This window comes from Heterocephalus glaber, unplaced genomic scaffold (assembly GCF_053883595.1).
Source record: "Heterocephalus glaber isolate CG9 unplaced genomic scaffold, H.glaber_assembly_v1.0 deba00001504, whole genome shotgun sequence".
In the NCBI taxonomy this organism is placed as follows: Eukaryota; Metazoa; Chordata; class Mammalia; order Rodentia; family Bathyergidae; genus Heterocephalus; species Heterocephalus glaber.
In genome coordinates, this window is record NW_028258324.1 from 45,473,638 (window position 1) to 45,493,843 (window position 20,206).

General features: G+C 35.2%; 1 protein-coding gene across 18 annotated transcripts in view; it reads left to right on the forward strand.

Moving 5' to 3' along the window:
- LOC101724814 (EGF-like and EMI domain-containing protein 1) overlaps positions 1-20,206 on the forward strand; it is a 634,038-nt gene that overhangs the window by 493,411 nt on the left and 120,421 nt on the right. For 15 of the 18 annotated variants that reach the window (XR_015441135.1, XM_087186963.1, XM_087186961.1 and 12 more), the window contains 3 exons: positions 8,089-8,208; positions 9,946-10,068; positions 18,603-18,740. Coding sequence is in view for 17 of the 18 variants with exons in the window: in XM_087186963.1 (XP_087043089.1) it covers positions 8,089-8,208; positions 9,946-10,068; positions 18,603-18,740 (381 nt within the window). In the remaining variant the exon portion in view is untranslated. The remainder of the gene's footprint in view (positions 1-8,088; positions 8,209-9,945; positions 10,069-18,602; positions 18,741-20,206) is intronic. The other 3 variants (XM_087186972.1, XM_087186965.1, XM_087186962.1) reach the window with 2 other exon arrangements.

The following is a 20,206-nucleotide window of genomic DNA, read 5'->3' on the forward strand; positions in this document are numbered from 1 at the left end:
AGATCAGAATAGATTTCCAGGAGATGAAAAGCCTCCATTGAAAGTCTACACAGCAGAATGAGCCAATGTGAGGACAGAATTTCAGATATAGAAGATAAGATTGCAATTAATGACCAGGAAAAGAAAAATTGCTTCAAAATTATAAGGGAACATGAGAAATCAATCCAGAAGCTGCTAGACAATGCAAAGAAGAATAACATAAGACTGATTGGAGTCAAAGAAGAAACAGGAGAGAGTGCAGATGACATAAAAAAAAAAAACTTGTCACAGAAGTAATGGCAGACAACTTCCCAAGAAGGGGAAGAGAACTTGACATACAGATAAGTGAGACATATAGGACTCCAAATAGCCTTGATCAAAAAAAAAATCTGCACAGAGGTATATAATTGTTAAGATTCCAGAAACTCACCAGAAGAACAAAGTTCTACAAGCAGTTAGAGAAAAGAAACAAATTACATACAAAGGAAAGCCCATCAGAATCACAGCAGACTTCTCAACACAAACCATCAAGGCAAGAAGAGCTTGGAGTGACGTATTCCAAGCCCTAAAAGAAAACAGCCTCCAACCCAGATTGATGTACCCTGAAAAACTATCTTTCAAAATGGATGGAGAAATAAGATACTTTCATGACAAACAGCACCCTAGGAACTTCATGGATAACAAACCAGCACTCAAAAAAATTTTAGACAATATCCTAGGAACAGACATTGAGGATCACAACCCCAGGAAGCAAAGCAGAATGAATCCATCTGGCATGATAAGAAATTAAATGTAAAGGGGGAAAACCCAACAAAAAGAAAAAGGCATGGCAATGACAAGTAAATATGTTTTAGTTATAACCATCAACGTTAATGGTCTCAATTCACCAATCAAAAGAAATAGACTGGCAGAATGGGTCAAGAAGCAAAATCCAACAATATGCTGCATACTAGAATCACACTTAATTCAAAAAGAAACTCATACATTGAAAGTTAAAGGGTGGAAAACAATACTCCATGATACGGGAACCGAAAAAAATCAGGAGTAGCTATCCTCTTTGCAGATCAAGTAGATTTCAAACCAACACTGATTAAGAGAGATGAAGAAGGACACTACATCCTTGTAAAGGGAACAATCCAACAGGAAGAGATGACAATCATAAATATCTTTGCACCAAACACTAGTGTGCCCAACTATATAAAACAAATACTAACGGACATGAAAAGTCATATATGCACTAATACAATAGAGTGGGGGACCTGAACACCCCACTGTCACAAATAGATAGATCAACTAGACAAAAAATAAGTAATGAAGTACTAGAACTCAATTGAACTCTTGAACAAAGGAACTTAACAGATGTTTACAGAGTCTTCCACCCCACACAATCAGAATACACATTCTTCTCAGCTGCATGTGGGTCATTCTCCAAAATAGACCACATACTCACACATAGAACACGTTTAAGTAAGTGCAAAGGAATTGAAGTTATCCCCTATATATTATCAGACCATAGTGGGATGAAATTGGAGATCCATAGCAAAAGAAACTCAAAAAATTTCATAAACACGTGGAAATTGAACACCACACTTCTGAATAACCAATGGGTCACAGAGGAAATTAAAGAAGAAATCAGACAGTTCCATCAATTATGTGACAATGCCAATACAACATATCAGAATCTATGGGATACAATGAAAGCAGTCTTAGGAGGGAAATTCATAGCAGTGAATGTGCATATTAGGAAAACAGAAAAAGCCCAATTAAACAACCTGATGCTAACCTCAAGCTTCTAAAAAAAGAAGAACAGGACAACCCCTAAGCTCATACAAGGGAGAAAATTATAAAGATCAGAGGAGAAATCAATGCAATGGAGACTAAGAGAACCATACAAAAAAAATCAATGAAGCCAAGAGTTGGTTCTTTGAAAGAATCAACAAAATTGACAAACCCTTAGCCAACCTTGTCAGAAAAAGGAAAGAAAAGGCCCAAATCCATGCAATTATGCAATTAGGAATGAAAAGGGGGAAATTACAACAGACCCAGCAGAAATCCAGAGGATCAGCAATACCTGCTTCCAGAACCTATATGCCAATAAGATGGAAAACACAGAAGAAATGGACAGATTCCTAGATACATATGAATTACCAAAGTTGAATGAAGAAAACCTAAAAATTCTAAACAATCCAATATCAACCAATGAAATTGAAAATGTAATTAAAAACTTATCAACTAAGAAAAGCCCGGGCCCTGATGGCTTCACTGCTGAATTCTACAAGACATTTAAAGAGGAACTACTCCCACTACTGTTTAAACTCTTCAATGAAATTGAAAGGGAAGCAATACTCCCAAATTCATTCCTGGAAGCAAGCATCACCTTGATCCCCAAAGCAGAGAAAGACCCAACCGAAAAGGAGAACTATAGGCCAATCTCACTAATGAACATAGATGCAAAAATCCTTAATAAGATACTGGCAAATAGAATGCAGAAGATCATCAAGAAGATCATACACCCTGATCTAGTGGAATTCATCCCAGGGATGCAGGGATGGTTCAACATATGCAAATCAATCAATGTAATACACTATATCAATTGAGCCAAGGACAAAAACCATATGATTATCTCCATAGACACAGAAAAAGCATTTGTCAAAATCCAACACGCATTTATGATAAAAACCCTACAAAAAATTGGAATAGATGGTCTCTACCTCAAACTGATAAAAGCCATCTATGAAAAACCAACAGCCAGTATCATACTAAATGGTCAAAAACTGAAATCCTTCACACTAAAATCAGGAACAAGACAAGGATGCCCAGTATCACCACTCTTGTTCAATATAGTTTTGAAAACATTAGCCACGGCAATTAGACAAGAGAAAGAAATAAAAGGAATAAAGATAGGAAATGAAGAAGTCAAATTGTTATTATTTGAGGATGACATGATATTGTATATAGAAGACCCCAAGAACTTCACCAAAAGTCTTCTAGACTTAATAACCAAATTCAGTCAAGTAGTCGGTTACAAAGTCAACACACAAAAATCAATAGCTTTCCTCTACATGAATGACAGACTCACTGAGAGAGAAATAGGGCAAATAATTCCTTTCACAATAGCATCCAAAAAACTGAAATACCTAGGAATCAACCTAACGAAAGAAATCAAAGACCTCTTCTCTGAAAACTATAGCACTCTGAAAAGGGAAATTGAAGATGATATCAGAAAATGGACAGACATCCCCTGCTCCTGGGTAGGAAGGATTAATATAGTGAAAATGGCCATACTTCCAAAACTGCTATATAGATTCAATGCAATTCCAATTGAGATCCCGGCAGCATACTTCATGGACCTTGAGAAAACAATCCAAAAATTCATTTGGAACAAGAAGAGATCCAGAATAGCAAAAGCAATTCTAGGTAACAGAGACATGGCAGGGGGTATCACAATCCACAACTTGCAACTATACTACAAAGCTACTGTGATAAAAACAGCATGGTACTGGCAAGGAAACAGACCTGAGAACCAGTGGAACAGATTAGAACATGCAGAAACAACGCCAAACACATTCAGCCATCTCACCTTTGATAAAGGAGCCAAACACCCTAGCTGGAGGAAAGATAGCCTCTTTAATAAATGGTGCTGGAAAAATTGGGTTTCAACTTGCCAAAGATTAAAACTAGACCTGTACCTCTCATCATGCACTAAACTAAGATCGAAATGGATTAAAGATTTAAATATTAAAATAGAAACGCTGAACCAGTTGGAACAGCGATTAGGTAGAACTCTTGAAGACATCGGTGTAGGAAAAGTTTTTATGAACAAAACCTCAGTTGCCCATGATCTACCACAAACAATCAACAAATGGAATCTCTTCTTATTAAAAAGCTCTGCACAGCAAGAGAAACCACCAGCAGTGTGAAGAGACAACCCACAATGTGGGGAAAAATCTTCACCTGCTTTTCCTCAGACAAAGGTCAACTATCTTGAATCTATAAAGAATTTAAAAAGATCAGACCTCTCAAATTTAATGACCCAATCCAAAAATGGGCATCTGAAATGAACAGACATTTCTCAGACAAAGAAGTAGAAATAGCAAATAAATACATGAAAAAAATGTTCAACATCACTGGTTATTCGAGAGATGCAAATGAAAAAAAATAACATTGAGATTCTACCTCACTCCAGAAAGAATGGCTGCTATCATGAAATCAACCAATAGCATGTGCTGGTGGGGCTGTGGGGTAAGAGGAACCCTTCTCCACTGCTGGTGGGAGTGTAGACTGGTGCAACCACTGTGGAAATCAGTATGGAGATACCTCAAACAACTAGGACTGGAAGTCCCATTTGACCCCGCTATTCCCCTGCTGGTTATCTTCCCAAAACAATTAAAAGAATCATACCACAGTGATATATGTGCACCCATGTTCATAGCAGCACAGTTTGTAATAGCTAAAACTTGGAAACAGCCCAAATGTCCATCAACTGGAGACTGGATCAAGAAAATGTGGGGTTTTTAATAAAATGGAGTACTACTCAGCCATAAAAAATGAGAAATTAGAGACATTTATAGCTAAATGGATGCACATTGAGGCGATACTCTTAAGTGAAATAAATAGGACACAGATGTTATAAGTACCGAGTAGTTTCTCCGATGTGAGAAACTGAAAGTGTAAATAAGGACTAAAATGTATAATAGGTAATATGAAATAGGAAGAAAAGGGGCAAAGGGGAAGGAATTGGGAGGGGTAGGGGCAAGGAAAGAAGAAAATGGAATTAATATGAGAAAATGGAAAAATAGGAACAAAATCTTTGTAAATAAGGAGGAATGGACGGGTTGAAGGGAGGGCTGGGCAAGGGTGAAACATAAGAACCAAGAGAGATTACGTAAAGGCGCAAATTTCCAATGATGAATGTCATTATATTGTATACCTAAAATGTACCAATGATTAGAATGAAAAATCGATAAAGCAAAATAGGAAGAAAAGGTCCAAAGGGGTAGGGGTAGTGGGAGGGGCAGGGGAAAGGAAAGAAGGGAAAGGAAAAATGATGAGAAACGGAAAAAATGGAAATAAAGTCTTTGTAAATAGGGAAGGGTGGAGGGGGTGAACGGAGGGCTAGGAATGGGGAAAAGTAACAACCAAGATACATCATATAAAGGTACAAGTTCCCAATGAGAAATGTAAATGTGTTGTATACCTAAAATGTATCAATAAAAGAATTTAAGAAAAAAAACACAAAAGAACCAGGGGATAAGACTGGGGAGCCTGGCCTCTGAGCCTGGGGGTGTGTTTGCTCACATGCGGTTTCTGTGGGTAGTAGGACATCTGCCACTATCAAGCCAAAGAGAAAACCCTGAGGTTCTACTGCTCCCCACTCACATAGGCCTACTAGAGCCATGTCAAACAGCACCATCACAGCTGGGCTGTGCTCTGCACCAGACACACAACCTAAGACCATTCAGAGAGAAGCTTTGCCTGGTGCTAACCATGTTACACTCTTGCTCACTCTTGCAAACACCTCAGAGGAGTATTGCTCAGGTACAACTATAACCCACTCCTGCCCAATTCCTGGAAAGTACTATAATAGAAAGAATCAGAGAGAAAAACTCCTGAAGTGTCCCCTTCCCCAGGTGTGCACAGCTGGTGGGGGTCTGAGGTCCCACTCCTGGGTGGGCACAGCCACAGTAACAGCAGAGAGGATTAGTACAATGTTTGCTGCTATTGTAGTCATGCAGATCCTCTGAATCAGTCAACTCATGTGTTGCCTAATTGTGCACTCCTGACAAGACTGAATGTTTGTGCCACAGAGCAGGGCTCATTCCAGTGTGTAATTAGGGGGCAAATATTTCTGGCCACTCATATATAGTGGAGTGGCCAGCTCCAGAGACCGTTGCAAGGAACACAGTCAATATGAACAGTGCCTAAGGAAACCACCATCACTTGGCAGAGGCCACCTTCCCCTCTGTAGGAATAACTACACTGCGAACACCCTACACGTACTGCTCTGTGAGACCCAAAGAAACAGTGGGTTTTTATGTCTCCAATGTGGTATGAGCTATGCTCAATGTCACTAATCATAGCCAAAGAAACTATAGGGAATTTACACTGGGGTACCCAGCTGGAAATAAAATCAACATTGCATAACAAACCAAAACACCAAGATATCTTCAGGAGAAAACCACTTGCTAACAACCATGAAAAAATAACACAAACTCAAACTATAGAAGAAAGAATATTTCCCAATTCATTCCATAAGGCCAATATTACCTCTATGCCAAAACCAAAGAAATTGCAAGAAAGAAATGATAGCTCAATATATCTTAAATGTACAAATGCAAAAATCCTCAACAACATATTAGGAAATTAAATCCAACAACATAAAAACATTATGCAGAATGCAGGGGGAATTTATCATAGGAAAACATTAGTAGAACATCTGAAAATGAATTAATACAATAAACCGTATCAGCAGAATAAAACAAAATTCACATCATCATCTCACTAAAGAAGAAAAATCACTTGAAAAAATTCAATTCCATTTCATGATAAAATAATCTGAAAAACTAGAATTAGAATGGATCTTCCTAGTAAAAAGAGCTTATAAAAGCCCATAGCTAACATCATTCTTAATTGTGAAATAGTTTTCCTTCTAAGAACAGGAATAAGATAAAGATGTCTGCTCATACTACTTCTGTTTAAAAATTATACTGGAGGTTCTACCCAGAGCAATAAGAGAAGAAAATAAAATAAAAAAGCATTCATATTTGATTTATTTTTATTTTTTTGGTACCGGGGATTGAACTCGGGTCCTTGAGCTTGCACAGCAGGCGGCAAAACCACTGAGCTAAATCCCCAGCTCAAGCATTCATATTTGAAAAGAAAGAAAATAACTATTTGCCGAAGACATGATATTGTGCTCTGTGTAGAAAGTTCTAATCACACTGTACCAAAATAACTATTTACAATTAATTAATGAAAAGCAAACCAAATAGGAACAAAGAAGAAAATCCTGAAGAGTACACATCAAAATTTATTAGAACTAATAAAAGGAATTCAATAAAGTTACAGAGTACAAGATCAGCACATTAAAATCAATGTATTTCTGTGTGCTAGCATTGAACAATCCAGAAATAAAATTAGAAAACAATTCAATTCACAACAGCATTAAAAACAATAAAATAAATAGGAGCAATATTTCTTAAAACTGCAAAATCTGAAAACCATGAAATGTAGAAATAAGCTGAGGACCTAAATACATTAAAAAATACCTTATGTCTATATTTCAGATATTCTATTATTCAAATAGTAATACTCATAAATTGATCTACAACTCAGCTAAATCCCTCAGTATGAAAAAAGCAAGAAGCAGAAGTAGAAATTGTGAGCTACTAGCAGCCTGTAAGATAGGTAAAGTTGTATTCATAGAGTTAGACCAGAACTACTTCACTCGAAAATTGACAAAATTGGGTGGAGGTACTCCTGGTAAGTTGTGTGGCTTTGTATTACTTTGAACTTAGAATATGACTAAGATTTGTCACCACAGGAGCAAATGAAGGGGGAAAGGAGGTCAACTTACTTAATTGGAATCATATTTGAACTTCTTTATCACCATCCCATGCCATCTGTAGCTAGGAGCCTCCCTTTGTCTCCTATGTCTGCCCTTTTTTGGACACTGACTGTTCAGAGGCAGAGCAGACTGAAGGAAGAAACAGGATCTAAGGTTGGTTTTTCTACTCCCAGAAGTGGAAAAGATGAAAGAGGAAAACTGCAGAGTATTCTGAACACATTTCCATTGATTCTTCATTTAAATTTAGGTACCAGAATACGGGAGATATACTTTTGGGAAGAGTGACAACAAGCTAATCCTCTTTTAGCCTTTAGCTACATTTAGATTTTTCCAGGTTTGGGATTATGATGGCAAAACGGAAAAACTTTCTGTTGAGTGAGTTCCAGAGGAAAATGGGGGAGGACTTTGTGGAGTCATTTCCACGTTTCTGTGGGAAACCCAATGGTTCCAGTGCCTTATATATTCTTCTTTGTCCATTTTCCACTGTGCACATCCTTCTAAACTGGATAAACTGTAAACTCTCAATGCTTAATTGCTTTCAGAGATGGACCCCTGCACAGGTGGAAATGGATGTGCTCACATATGTCAGAATGAGAATGGCATGCCCAGGTGTGCCTGCCACCCAGGGTACCAGCTGTCTGAAGACAAAAAGACCTGTGAGGGTAGGAAACGGAAGCTGATGGCTTAATTGTGTAATTGTTTGAAATTTTGTGGTAGTTCAGTTTTGAACAGTTAGAGCAGCTAGGGGAAAAGGTGTTTCCATTTATGCTTAAAAGGAACATTTAAATTCTTGTTTGATCATGCTGAAAGATATTTTTATAATGCTATCAAAACTCAGTGAAATTCTTAGTTACAATTAATAAATGACCTAGTGCAGTTTCAGCATTAATGCTTTTTGTTTTCTATTTTTTATTGTGAAGTGAATTCCAGAATTACTATTTCAGAACTTTCCATAACCACACAGGGAGGTTTTTATTATAGGCTTCAGAAGGTAGGACTAACTTTGAAAAGCAAGTATGTGCACATGAATATTCTCAGAGGTTAGGAATAATTACAGTAAAAAAGGAACTTTGTAAATACAAGGTTATATGTTTCTGATTCCTAGAATTAGCAAAACAGATACTGCAATTCAAAGATGAAAGTGATAAATTATTGTATGACCAGGACTGATAAATGAAATCATTCCTGTGGGGAAGTCTTTAATAACTTCTGAAAAATCACAAACCCCTTCATTTTTATCATGACATTTTCATGAAACAATAAACATTTTGTTTGGATTACATATAAAAATACAAAAATGTTTCCTGACTTAAGGGACCAACATTTTGAGAAATTGGAAGAAAATTAGACATAAAATTTAGTGCTTTTTTTCATTAAGCCAAAAATTAGAGAAAAAAATGTATGGATTTTTTACATTTGATCTTAGCCAAGATGCCAAGAAGTGATGTATGGATTTTTTAAACATATTTTCTAACAGAGAACATTTCTGCTTTGGCCCTGTCTTTCTATGGAATCTGCCTAACTCAGGCCCTGGACAAGAACAGGCTATTGTTTAATGTTTGTTGGACAATGACAAATATATGTAGAAAGAAACATACATACATATATAAATATACATATATATAATATATATAAAAAATCCCTATTATCTCTTTCAAACATCTATTTTAATATGACACATTATTCATAGAAAATCTATCTCAAAAACTACTCTACTTAGAGTTTTGCAAATACATTAGAATAATGAGGATTTCTCTTAAAAGTTCTAGCAGGGATGGCATGCAGGACAGTATGAAGAAGAAACATTAGTCAAAAGAAGGATGATGAAACTCATCTAATAAAAAGGGAAGACCAGAAACTTGGCCAGAAAACTGGAATAATACTGAATAAAACTGGTCCTCATTGTCAGGAGAAAAAGAAGATACCAGTGTTTACGTCACCTGTCTTGTAATAGTCACATGTATAACAAACCATTGATGCTATATATAAAGGCCAAAAATCTCCGTCTGTGGACACATATGCTATCTATTTAAAATCAGAGAGATGCTATTTTTTATGAACAATACAATAAATATTCCTAAAGAAATTGCCATGATTCTACCTCTATTATTAAGGGATAAATTAGACCTGCTTTTTGTTTTCTTCTTTTCATTTAATAAATAGCAGTAGAATATCATAGAAAGAAGTGTTTATTAGCATCAGAACAAAATTAAGAGGTAATAAGCAATTGGTTTATTTACAAATGCTCCTTTCCCACAAGGAAAATGGAGCCTCTACTATATTTACTCTTAAAGAATGTCAGGGATTAAATGTAGGGGGGGATTTAGTTCATTTTTATAGCTTGCAAATACATCTTAATTGGAGCTGCTAAGACATAGTTGTTGCCTCTCTTTCTGCAGATATAAATGAATGTACTGAAGGGCTTGCTCACTGTGGTCATCTCTGTGTGAACTCAGTGGGATCTTTCACTTGTGTCTGCCAGCCAGGCTTTGAACTGGGAGCTAATGGAAAACGGTGTTACAGTAAGTGGCAATGCTTGCAGCTTGGGGACTGTGCTTGATGTGTTTTCCACGCTGGCCCTTCTCCTCCTTCCTTCATTGCCATTCACCACGCCTCTTTAAGCAGCTCATACTTCTTTGCATTTTACAAGTATTAAACAAGTAATAAATGAAAGAACAACACTGAGCATCTTGCCAGATCAGCAGCTCCTGAGAATACTGTCCACTGGGTACAGTGACTGTGACTACTGAGAAATCCACCCTCCTTCATTCTATAGCTGAGGAAACAGGAGCTCAGAGTCAGACTGAAAATGGTGTGCAAGCTTAAGCTGTAGCTCAGTAGTAGAGTGCTTGCCTACACTCTCCAAGGCCCTGAGTTCAATCTTAGCACAGAAAACAAAAGGAAAAGATGAAGACAGGAAAATTTTTAAAAAGGATAAAGAACAAAGTAAATGACTTGGTTTTGACTCAGTGTAGGGATTGTGTCAGCTTGAATCACTGTGACAAAATCAACTCAGAAAGGAAAGATTTGTACTTGCTTCTGATTTTGTGAGTCTCAGTCCATGGTTGACTGGCTCTACTGTTCCTGGGCCTGTGGTGAGGAAAAATATCATGGCAGAAGGGCATGGCAGGGTAAAACAGCTTCCTTCATGGAGGCCAGGAAGCAAAGGGAAGGAGAGACCCTGTTGATGTGCTTCCTCTTTCTTCCAGTGTGCTCCATCCAGGCCCCTCACCTAGAGAATGGTGCAGCTCACATTCAACGTAGGGCTTCTTTGCTCAGTTTGCTGCCCCACATACTAAAAATCTCTGGAAATACACCACAGACACACCCAGAAGTGTGCTTTCCTAATTTCCAAAGAGTTTATTGATTCCATCAAGTTGACAGTCAAGATTAACCATCACGGTGGGAAAGGCTGAAGTCTCAGAACTCTGATTTGAGACTCTGAGCCCATCACTATTCTTTTTGAACCATCTGCCTTCCTTTATCACCTCTGCTATGTAATACTTATTAAACATTATAGATCCCAATGCAAAACTCAAGGAAAAGAAGCTGGCTGTAGTGAAGGAAAGCATCTGTAGAAAGAGCACTTCTAGGTTGTGATTCCATGTCTGACACATTGGGTGCTTGACTGTGTGCCTTCCACACTGGCCCTTCCTCCCACTCCTTCCTTCATTGCCATTTATCATATGTCTTTAAAGCAGCTCACTCCCTTGGCTTCTTTTCAACTGACTTATCCCTCTACCTCTTCTCTTCAAACAATTGTGCTTAATGCCCTCTACCCTTAGCTTATTCCTTACCTAGGCTCAGTTACACAATTTAATATATCCTTTATTAGGACTATATTAAAATGATAATATACTAAGCTACTGGCTGTATCTGCTACTGCAGCCATTTCCTTCTCTCTCATCTTACCTACTAGTTCATTGCTGAATCTGTAAAGAAACACATTTCCTGCTTTAATAAGCTTAGTTCTTGTACAAATTCCCTCAAGTTGTGTTTTCTATCCTAGTACTTTCCATCACCATTCATCTCTACTTCTTCTCTCCTTTATCAAATGACAGAATTATTTTCAAATTTTTATGTCAGATTTTTTCATCCCTGCCGCCTCTTAAGTGACTTGTTACATCAGCAATTTATTTTCTTTTTTATATTTAAATTCTCTCTTCTCTCAGTGTCTTCATTTTTTTCTTTTTCCAGTCTGCTAATATCTCAAGATCTTTGCTTTTCCAGTTACCTTCCTCTTTTCTGAATTGTCTTTTCTACCTTCTGTATTGTTCCTTATCAACATAACAATATGGCCAAGAGCTTTCTATGTCACAAGGGTCAGATGTCTTTACAGTACCCTAACATGAACCCACATCCACCTGAACTTCCACAGCAAGGACTTGATGAGTACAATCAATGTCTCCTCTTTCTCACTTTGCATTTTCTCATCAGCCTGTAGTAACTAGGTTTTCATCTGGACCCCTCCACTGTCACCATGCCAGATCAAATGGTAATTTCTCTAGTTTTATCCTACTTGATGTCTCAGCATCGCTTTTAGTATTCTTGAAATGCTTTCTTTCCTTCTGTCTTACTACACTTTCCTAGCTTTTCTCTCCATTTCTGTTCCATCATAATATCAAACTTATGTTCCCAGCTTCATTCTTTCTTTTCACTACATGTGAATATTCTAAACTATGTACTCAATACCTTTCATCTCATAACTGGTAAATACAGTAAATTTGATAGAGCTAAACTGAACTTTTGACTGCAAGTCTTATTCCAAAGATGCTCTTTCCAGTTCTTCATATCTTAGTAAAGTATCCGTTTAGTGCTTAAGTCAAAAACTCAATGATACAGAACCAATAAATTATAGAACTTGAATTTGAACTAGGGTCTTTCAGCTCTCTATATATTATTTGTCCAATTTCATAATGTGTTTAAGGTACTTACATACCTTAAATGTCACATATGTCTTTTTATTGGTGTTAATCAACAAGAGAAATCTGGTGATAAGTATAATAAATAATTTACTATTCTTACCTGAGATTCCCTCATAGAGACTTTATTAAAGCCACTGAATTCTGCATTTTTCTTGTCTGCATAAAATTCTGTTTTTTGATTTGGCAATATAACCTTAAAATCTTTGATATATTTCTACTGTTTATAGACTGTACTTTTGCAACAGTGATATTTGCCTTTTAATAAGCAAACTAAACAAGATGAAGGCAGAAATAGACTACTAATTAGGATACAACTTCTTCAAAAGTTAGTCTTCTATTTTTTTTTTGGAAAGGCTCCAAGAAATACTTTAGAGAGAAAAATATAGATGAGATTTTTATTTCTTATTAACATTTAGTTTTAAATATGGCCATAATTTTAAGGGATTAGTATTTTTTAACAAATGTATGAAATAAAATCTTTGGAGTCTGACTGGGGCATTCTTATTATCAAGAAAGACGGGATCATTATGGGTATCGATGAAGCTCTCTATGGAATTTACTTGGGAAAGAAGTTTTCCGTACAGTTGAGAACATTTTATAGAAATACAGTTTCATGTTTATTTCCCTCATATGACCATTTGGCTGAGTTATTTCTGTAGTCCTCACCAGACCTCAGTATTTACTGACATGCAAAACTTGGTGAAGACTTGTCTTTTGAAGTGTTTCAAAATCTGCAAGCAGAGTAAAGCTTTTCAGAGCATAGCAGCATTTAACAGTGAATTTTGTGCCCATCATCTAACAAGTAGATTTTAGGGTGCCTCCTTTATCTTTTCCTAGAAAATAATACTTATATTTTTATAATTTTATCTGAAAGAGTTTCAAAACATTTATAATACAATGATTAAATCCTCATAGTGAGCTATGCCTTAGCTTTCACTATCTTGTGATTAGAAATTATAAAGTTCCAGATACATCATGGTTAAGTACAGATTTACTGCATATTTTATTTATCAAGTAAATAATATATTTACTAGCCATGACAAACAGCGAAGGTCATTTTAAAAATTTTTTAAGTATAATTTTTTTTTGGTACCAGGGATCGAACTCGGGTCCTTGGACTTGCACAGCAGGTGGCAAAACCACTGAGCTAAATCCCCGGCCCTTAAGTATAATTTTTAAAGTATTATAATAAGTCATTTTTTTATTATCTGGATCAAGAATTCAAATTTAAACTTACACATATATATCAAAGCTTGGACTTATTTTAATCTTTTGCATTTTTAATTAGGTTACCATAGTATCATTTATATATAATTTAAATTGCCATCAGCAGAGTAAGTACTGAGGCAATGTCACAGGAAAACAGCAAGAATATGGAGAGCCCACATAAAATTCTTCATAGACATTCTTATTTTCCCTTTGAAAAATTGTTAACTGTTGGAAAATTTATCAGTTTTTGGTACCTTCAGTATGATCTACTCTATAAATCAAAACTCTAACATAAACACAACACAGGCAATAAATAGACAAGTGAAAAGCAATGCAAATGTAAGAAAATAAGGAGTTGTGGGAACTGTATTGGGCTGAAGAGCAAGTTCTGGAACTAACGAGGAAAGTGACTGCTTCCTTCCTGGTAAGTGCTGCCCAGAGGGAGCAGGCACTATGCCAATGTGTCCAGAGTCACTGAATCATCCAACTAATGCTTACTGCATAATTACCACCACACACCAGGCACCAACCTTAGCACTGAGGTTACAATGACGAGCAAGCCAGTCAAGCTTTCTTTATGGAACCTAAATTCTTACAGGACAGAGAAAATGGAAGAGTATGAAATAATATATAGCATCTTGACACATAATGATGATACATTTTGACTATTCCTAATTCAAAAATCGAAACTCCAAAATATCCCAAAATCTGAAACTTTCTGAGTACAAGACAAGACACCACGGTGGAAAATTCCACACCTGACCTTATGCAATGTGAGACAGGTAAGATGCAGGTACCATACAACCCTCAGACTACACACATAAGGTAGATATGAAGAATAAATGAATTTTGTATTTATATTTGGCTCTCATCTACAAGATATATATATCTCCTCATACATGAACAAATATTTAAAATCTGAAAAAAATATTTAAATGTGGAGCACTTCTGGTCCCAAACATTTCAGATAAGTAATACTCAACCTGTTTATAATAAAAAGAAGTTCTAAGAAAAAAAGAGAAGTGAGGACTAGGACTCCATGGTAGGGCTAAACTTGTTGTGCTCAGGAAACAGTTAAAAAGCTAGTCTTGGCTGGAGAGAGTGAATTAGGGCACAGGGAAGCAATGAAGCTAGTGTTGTAGGCAGGAAGAAGTTCAAATCACATCATGCAGTATCTGTATGATTTTGAATTCTAAATGGCAGTGGGTGGTTTCGAACAAGCACTGTGATTTGGTTTTCATTTAAAAAATCACTGCAAAATCTTGGTAAGGCTTAGACAGTGGGATGGTGTGTGTGAAAGCAAGATTAGAATCATCCAAGTGAGCTATTATGTTGGCTTGGATTAAGGCAGTTAGCCAGATTTGAGATTTGTTTTTTATGTAAAACTGAGAGGAATCACTGCCATGAATATAATGCAAATAAGTATCATAAATGAATGGTTTGGGGTTTAGAAAAGAGGTGAATGGAAATGACTGTTACCAAAATATGAAGTCCAGTAGAAGCAAAGGTTGATTGCTGAGAGAGAGGGATATGTTCAGAAATCACAATTTTATCTTCACAGTTAGATGAGACAAGTAGAAATGCCAAGTATGTCCTTTCTGCCTATTTTTATAACGACATAGAATAATCTTGAAATTTGTAGGCATCAGAGCTGGATGATTGTATTTAACCCATGAGTGGGATTGTCTGTGAAATGAGTGCCTCTGGAGAAATGGACAGAGAACTGAGATGAGAACCTCAGTATCAACTAGAATATGGTAGAGGTTCAGGAAATACTGAAAAAATATCCAGAAGGTATGAGCAAAATGTGGAGAATGTGATTTCCTAGAAGGCAAAATAAAAAAAAGACTGCAAGCGTGGCTAGGTGCCTCATGCTGCAGGGAATCAGATAGTGTGACAGAATCCAAAGAGGAATATGGCATTTGCAGAGCATTATGTTTTCTCTTGGTTTTGCTTTTAAGTAACACACAATGAAATCAACTTTTTGTCATTTAGGTCTATCAATTTTAACAAGATATAGATTTATGTAACCACTATTTCTTTTTTAAACATTAATTTTATTGGTACATTTTAGGTGTACAATATAATGACATTCATCATTGGAAACTGGCACCTTTACACAATCTCTCTTGGTTCTTATTTTTTTGGTCAATAATAATTAAGCCCAGTTTCATCAACCCCAGAATACTCCCCTATGCCTAAAATTTGACAGCTACTAATTTGTACTCCATCACTGTTTCATTTTTTCAAAAATATTAGATAAATGGACTCTTACAGTATAGAAACTTTAATAAAATGCCTTTGAAATTCAACCAACTTATTTCTTACCTAAAGAATACTCTCTTTGATGAGTAGTATTTTATTGTATTGAATAACAGAGCTGGTTTGTTATTTACCCATTAAAATATTTGAGTTTTGAATTGTTTTCAGTTTTTGGCAATTTATGAAGAGCTGTTAAAAAGGTTTTTTTAACCAATGAACTACAACTTTATTTTTAAATTCATTTTATTGGTACACTTTTGATATATGGAATGATCACATTCATCATAGGGAATTTGTACCTAGACATAATATATCTTGATTCTTCTTTTTTTCCCATCCCCCTCTCCTCCCTTCAACCTTCTTCCCCTCCTTTTCCTTCCTTCTGTCCCACTCCCCCCTCCCTACTCCCCTTCCCATTTGAACATTTTCTTCCCACTATCTATCATCCATTTTGGTCCTTACATATGCTTTCAGTTTCTCACACAAGAAAAACAATGTGATATTTAAACATGTGTGTCTGATTTATTTCACTACTCAAAGGTATGGTCTTGAGGTGCATCTCTTTACCTAAAAAAAAATCTCTCAAGTGTATCCTTCTTTATGGCAGAGTCGTACTTTATTGTATATAAAAACCACATTTTCTTTATCCATTCATTTATAAATATAAAAACATTTATATACAGGCTTTTTGTGAACTTAGCTTTTATTTCTCTTCAATAAATACCTGGGTCTGGAAAGTCATAGGATAAACATACATTTAAGTTTATAAAAAGTGCCAAACTATTTTTGGAATGAGTATAACATAGGTTATTGTTTATATTCATGGTCTTTAAAACAGAAAAATTTTATTTTTAGAAAAAAAAGGTAAAAGTCCAGAATTTTATGGGAAATTTCTTGATTTTAAAAACACCTTAATAATCGAATTCCATATTATCTGCAAACCACTAATTATCTGGTCTTGATATAACTCACTCCCTAAATTTATAATGGTAAAAAGTGAGAATCAGATATATAAAGTGATTTATTAATATATTAGATAATCAGGCTTTAACTTTTGTGTTCTTTCTACTATAACATACTATCTCTCTTACTATTATTACTCTGGCAAGAAATATGTTACATTGATTGTCAAATTGTTTTCCATTTACACATGATATTACGCAGGAAAACTTTTCTGAATTGGAATATTCGATCTTATTAAGTCTATTATCATGGCAAAATTTTTATCTTTCTTAACTTCATATTTTTAATCTGTTAATCAAAAAATCTTAATGTTACATATATTCATTTGTATAGTATAGGGCTAGGCATTCAAGTGAGAGTACTTATAATATTTTCATTTAACTGGAATAATATCATTCAAAAAGAAATGTTAAAAATGAGTGTTAAACTAAACTCAACTAACTGAAAGCTGAGAGTGGAAAAATCATATAATACAACAAGCTGGCCTGGGAGACCCGGCTTCTAATGCCAACAGTGCCATAAATGTTACTAAAGAAATAGTTCTGATCTAAACATCCATGTACCTCCTTTACTATCAGAAAGTTAATTTAAAATTTATTTATCTAAAATGTACATTTTAATGTATGCTGAAAAAAATTAGTTCAATCTTTCTTTTAGTTTTCTAATTTTGTTCAGTTTTAGACTATTTCTAAATCCAAAGGGGTTCTTACTTTCAACAGTAAATTGATTGGTATTATCCTTCTTTAGTTTTTCAGTCACTCAAGACCTACTTTTGAACATCTGTTATGAGCTGGTTATGCAAGGTATCTTTCTTCTTCGAAAGAATTCAAGAGTTAACACTAGTAGGACATAAACTAATATAGACACTCTCAGTAAGAAGGGTGTCTTCGCACAATGCAAATAAAGAATGGTAGACTCTGATGGCAAAACCAGCAGTCAGAGTAATTCCATATTTTTAACATTGATTCATAATGTTATTTGATTTCCCATATCCTCACTTACCAAATCAGTGAATTTCATGCTTCTGTGCTCAAGACAATTGGCATTAATGTGCTGGGGTCGATACTTACCACTATACCTCAAATTGGTAGTATAAACCAGGATTGGACAATTTATTTTTAAAATAAAATATGTTAATATAATAAGCGAGTATTATGTACATCAAAGCTGATTAGCATATCAACAAGGCATTAATTATATATATATGATCAGCGAATTCACTGGTTTTGTGTACACTCTTTTGTTTCAAGGCTATTTTTAACAGTAGTTTCATGTACTCATAGACCCTAGAAAGGATAGATAATAATATACAATTAGCTGAGGATAGAAATGTCAGCAGTAAACAAACTGTTTACTTTCTGGTCATTGATTCAACACATATATTGTTATATTTTGAAAATACTGACAATTCTGTCAGTTCCTTTAAAATAAAGGTTTAATAACTATTGGTGGACTCATTACCTTTCTAACTCACTTAATCAACTTAACATTATTTCTGCATGTATTAGTATTTCAATGTGGTATAGCCATTTATAATGCTTAATAGCCCTCAAACTTTTACTTTCATATAAACAAAATGTTGATAAATTTCCAATGAAGTTTGTTATCCTCTCAAAGAGAAAGTGTGCCCATTGTTGACATATATTCACGTTTCTCTTTTGTTATGTTAATAGCCCTCTTTTGCTTGTTTTGGAAAGGGATTGAATTGGAAATTGTCAATAGCTGTGAAAAGAACAATGGTGGTTGTTCCCATCACTGTGAACATGAAATTGGTGGGCCCCATTGTTCCTGTAACCATGGACACCAGCTGGATTCAGATAAGAAAACATGCATAGGTAAGTTTGGTAAATGCCATCTTCATTCTAAAGTTGCTCTGAATTAATTTAGCCCTTTCAATTTCATACTTACTGCTATAAGAGCCACATCTCCTAAACTCCAAGAACTAGATTGAACAGTGTCTTTAGCTACTTGGATAAAGATAAAGAAAAGATTAGTTGGCAGAAAATAACATTACAGTTAGAAATTGCCTCAAAATTAATGAGATTAAAAGTGTTTTAACAAAATATATGGGGTTAATAGTTTTAGTCCCCAAAATTATTCTAAGGTCTGTCTAACTATTGAATGTAATTTGTATCCCAACAACAGATACTACTATGTACCCCATTTCTTCCTATCTTAAATAGAAAACTTACTCATTCCTTTGGCTTTCAATTTAGTAATGGTTTGAAGGTTCAACTGGCAGGAACATTGTATTGAAAAAAAACTGTGAAATGATAATCATTCTTTGGATATCCCAATCAAAACCATTTTAATAGCTAACTTTCCAATGTATCATTAAAATTTATGTCATTTGGAACAATAGCCTCCCCTTATAATGAACCATTTAGCGTATACCTTGTGAAGTAAAAATAAAGGAATGTCTATTCTAAGTAGGGATAGCAAACATCACATCACATTCTCATGTGCCCTGGTTCTGAGGACACTTTTAAGCTCTCAAACAGTGATTTGTCATACTTAGGAATTATGATACCATACTTGCTTGTCTTCTTCTGTGATACTTTATGTTTCCTCTCTTTAAAATTATAATAGGAATGCTAAAAATCTTTTGTCTATTTTATGCTATTCAGGAAGTTGAGAAATGATTTAAAGTATAAATAAAGAGGTGACGGTCAATAGTTTAAGTACTTGACACTATGATTCTAAACAGTGAATCTCAGTGAATTTTGCAGTATTCAGGTTTATTAAATTATGTAAACAAAAACAATGCCATTATTTGTATTTCTTGGTCCAACATTGTTTTCTACCTTGCTGTCAGAGTCTATAAAGGTTAGCCTATTGAGACTAATTGCTTTTCTTGCCTCTTTCTGTGTAATGAAAATCTATACCTTTTTCCTTTACCTTGGCAATGTTTATATTTATGGAAAATATTGAAGACTTCCTTCTTTTCTTCTTTCCTTCCTCCCTTCCTCCCTCTCTTCTTCCCTATCTTTTCTCCATCCTTCCTTCTCTCCCTCTGTATTTACTTCTCATTCAAGTATTGGATAAGGGAAGTTGAAATTTTGCTAAACCTTTTATTTGTAGCTTATAATTTGGTGTCATCTTTAGCTTATGAAAAAGTAGAACTTAATAAATTTCTTATTCACAGCTAGAAAAAATAGCATTTCCCAGGTCAAAATGCAAAAATTTCATATTTATGAGATGTCAGTAATAAACATGAGAATGTTACATTGTTTATGGTTCAAGTTTATTTCATCTTCCAACAATGAAAAGTATTTATTTCTAAGTACCAAATATTCACTAG